The 3,307-nt window shown below is 44.3% G+C and overlaps 1 protein-coding gene across 1 annotated transcript in view; it reads right to left on the bottom strand.

The window, feature by feature from the left end:
• Positions 1–440: 440 nt before the first annotated feature.
• LOC103592322 (calcitonin gene-related peptide 2-like) overlaps positions 441–3,307 on the bottom strand; it is a 6,760-nt gene continuing 3,893 nt past the window's right edge. Inside the window, exons 4-5 of the mRNA XM_008574983.1 lie at positions 1,561–1,745; positions 441–990 (exon numbers count right to left, since the gene is read on the bottom strand). Coding sequence (XP_008573205.1) covers positions 1,586–1,745 — 160 coding nt within the window. The 3' untranslated portion in view covers positions 441–990; positions 1,561–1,585. The remainder of the gene's footprint in view (positions 991–1,560; positions 1,746–3,307) is intronic.

The following is a 3,307-nucleotide window of genomic DNA, read 5'->3' as shown; positions in this document are numbered from 1 at the left end:
TTATGGATGTATTGATACAATAATATACTCGAAGTAGATGATATATATGAGTAACAATATTGACCACTGATCATTCTCGAAGTCAAGTAATGGGTACATAGAATCCATTGTATTATACAAAGACTAGGTGATTGTATGTTTAAAATTTTCTCCAAAATCCAGGAGTCTACCATGGCAGGCAGCTAGGCTAAAGAATAGTTCACAGATCTCTGGAAAACATAATAATCCACTGTTGAGAAGCACATAATGCAATGGCTTCTACTGCAAACTCTGGAAACCAACACGTGGGTATGCCACTCTCTACCTGTGTGACCTTAGACTTTTCTTCTCCCTGCTTGTGTGAAGTGGAATAATAGTATCTATCCCATGGTCTTTTCATGAAGATTAAATGAATTCACAGGTATAAAGCACTGTCTTAGAATACCATCTGACCCATAGTAAGCACGCCCAAAATATTATTATTATTATTATTACTACTACTACTACTACATAGGAAAACAAGTTGAAATGAATCACCAGGGTCTTGAAACAAATGTATCCAAAATATGTTTTTAATCTTGATGAAGTTCACAAATGGCACAATATTGACATTTCCTTAAACAAATTATACAATCATGTTCTTAGACAACAAGGCACAGCATCACTATTACCATGTGTCCCAAAGGCCACAAGAGGCAGTGATTTCATGTCTCCCTAAGGTTTGGCAGAGCTGCCATAATCAATAGGATGAGTCTCAAAGAACCAATTTGCTACTAGATAAGCCAATGAGAGATGCCATCACATTTACTGGACATATAATCAAATATAAAAATGATGCACAACAAATATGGAATTAGCTTGTTTTGCATTCACTTTCATTCCTTTCAAGTGACAAAGGTGCTTTTTTCAGTATCTATTAGGATGCAAACATGCGTATCTTCCATGGGGCCTCCTCACCAAGTTGTTGTCAACAAATATTAATAGAAGTGGTGAGTTCAGCTTCATGGTAACCTGAGATGAGGGGAAAGAGCAGAAAACAAGGAGAAAAAAGAAGGGAAGGAAAAGTAGGAGAAAAAGAACAAGAAGTGAATAATCACAGCTACTACTGAAAAGAAGACTAATTTACAGAAGTACTACTATAACTGCATTTATGAATTACAGATATGAGATGTACAGGCTTACAAGGCAAATGAAGACAAAAGTAATTCAACTGTTATCGTGAATATTGGTAGCAGCAGAATCACAGGTCTCCAGTCTGAATCTGTGAACACCAATCAATGGTTGAGCCCTTTCTCAGCCTGGGCTCATTAATGAGAGGTGGCCCTGGTTAAGGTTGGCAGGCCCATCCCTTTCTGAATCCAGCAAGCATTTTTTACAGTTCTCTTCTCAGAAAACTGATATTGCATGTCTGAAGCCTACCCTAGTGTGCTGATTTCAAGCTCAATTCTAGAAGGAACTCACCATCTCAGGACAAAGGAGAAAAAGGTAACTGAAGAATGTACCAGGGCTAGGGGGTTTCAAAATGTAGATCTTAACCTCCAAATCTCTTCCCCTCCCATCTCATAATAAAAGGGCAGTCACCTTCTTGCTGGAGTCATTTAGCTGCTCAGGCCTGAATGTCCCTGCGGCGCCGGCCAAAGGCTTTGGAGCCCACATTGGTGGGCACGAAATTGCTCTTCACCACACCCCCTGATCTGCTCAGCAAGCCTGCCAGCCGATGGGTCACGCAGGTGGCAGTGTTGCAGGTCCTCTTCTGGGCAGTGATGCTGATTTGCAGGACAGGGAAAGAAGAGAAGAACTCTCAGTGAAAGGCCGAGGGGAGGAGCCTGCCCCAGGGGACCTTCATAAAGAGAATTGCAGCTCTTCGATGTACCGTTTAACAATAAGTGTTTCTCCTAAATGCAATTATCAAAGCTGTTAGGGGAAATGGCCTGGCAGCCTTTGCTAGGTGTTCTGCTCAAAGACCAGCACCAAGAAAGAAAAAAAAAAAAAGTTCCAAGCTACGGGGCACATGTTAAAACCCTGCACTTATCATTCAAGGAAAAAGTGAACAAAAATCCCACCCCCACCCCAAGACACACAAGGAGTATAGAGACCATACCCCATCCATAAGCACCAACAAAACCACTTTCCACAGGAAAATGAAATTCTCCTAAAGACTTACCTAATAGAAGCTCCAAGAACAGGATTTGCAGCATCCTCTCCGAGAAATGCTTACCTGCTCCTTACACTGTTCCTGCTGTTTGAGCTCGGTCACAAAAATCACCCATCAAGCCTTATACTCAGCTATCTTGAAGCTAACTACTTCTAAGCNGTCACAAAAATCACCCATCAAGCCTTATACTCAGCTATCTTGAAGCTAACTACTTCTAAGCATAGACACTGGACACCTTCAAACCCTGAATGTGGATGAGATCAATGACCACCACAGCTCAAATCCTTTTAGAAAAATAGGTTTATTCATCAAATGGTGAGGCATCAAGGATGTGCATATTTTAGTATAATCAGAAGCAGAAATTGGACAATTAGCTCTGCTGTGAAATCCTCTGGGGTCTCAGGAAGCTTCCCTCACTCTCTCTTATCTCTAACCTGGTCTGTGAGTTCTGCTTTCTCCCTTCTATCCTGGGGGTCCCAACATTCATAAGCAATGCTGCCAGTATCAGCTTGAACAACCAGAGAGGAATCCACATGCATCAAATACATAAGGGGGAGCAAGAAAGGAAATCATGACTGAGAGAAGCTCAGTTGGCATCCTGGGGCACCCCAACATGGGAATAGCGGTCCTTCAGCAAGCCTCTGTCTAGGTCTCTTTTCTTGCCAGGTGTTTCAGGCCCGAAGCTGATGCCAGAGAATGTATGAAAGTTGTTCAGGTCCTGCAAGTATGTGCCCAGCACACAGGTACTCAGATGACTGCACTGCTTAGATCTGGGGCTGTCCAGGCTGCAGGAAAAAGACATGCCAGACAGTACCATGCACCAGGGTCTGCCCCTGTTGGCAGTCATGTGGAAGACTGAACCAAGCAGGGGCACTTTGAGCAGGGACAGGAGGGGCAGGCAGGAGGGCAGCTCACACACCCTGCATTAGGAGAGCTCAGAGGTGTAGTGGGCCAGGGCAGCATGGGGAAGGGCTGCAGTGAGGAAGGGTGACATTTTCTGGCATTCCACATGCTGTTCAGTCCTTCATGCTGGCCAGAGGGGTTCTCAGGGCAGATGCAGGTACAACTCATGCCTCTGCCCAGGCAGTGCTGGGGCCAAGCCAGGCGCTGATCTCTGCTCAGACTCAGCATGCACAGGGAGGTGGGGTTGGGGAAGGGTGCTCTCTCTGGCCC

This window comes from Galeopterus variegatus, unplaced genomic scaffold (assembly GCF_000696425.1).
Source record: "Galeopterus variegatus unplaced genomic scaffold, G_variegatus-3.0.2 Scaffold1124, whole genome shotgun sequence".
In the NCBI taxonomy this organism is placed as follows: domain Eukaryota; kingdom Metazoa; phylum Chordata; class Mammalia; order Dermoptera; family Cynocephalidae; genus Galeopterus; species Galeopterus variegatus.
This window is presented reverse-complemented; position numbering and strand designations above follow the sequence as displayed.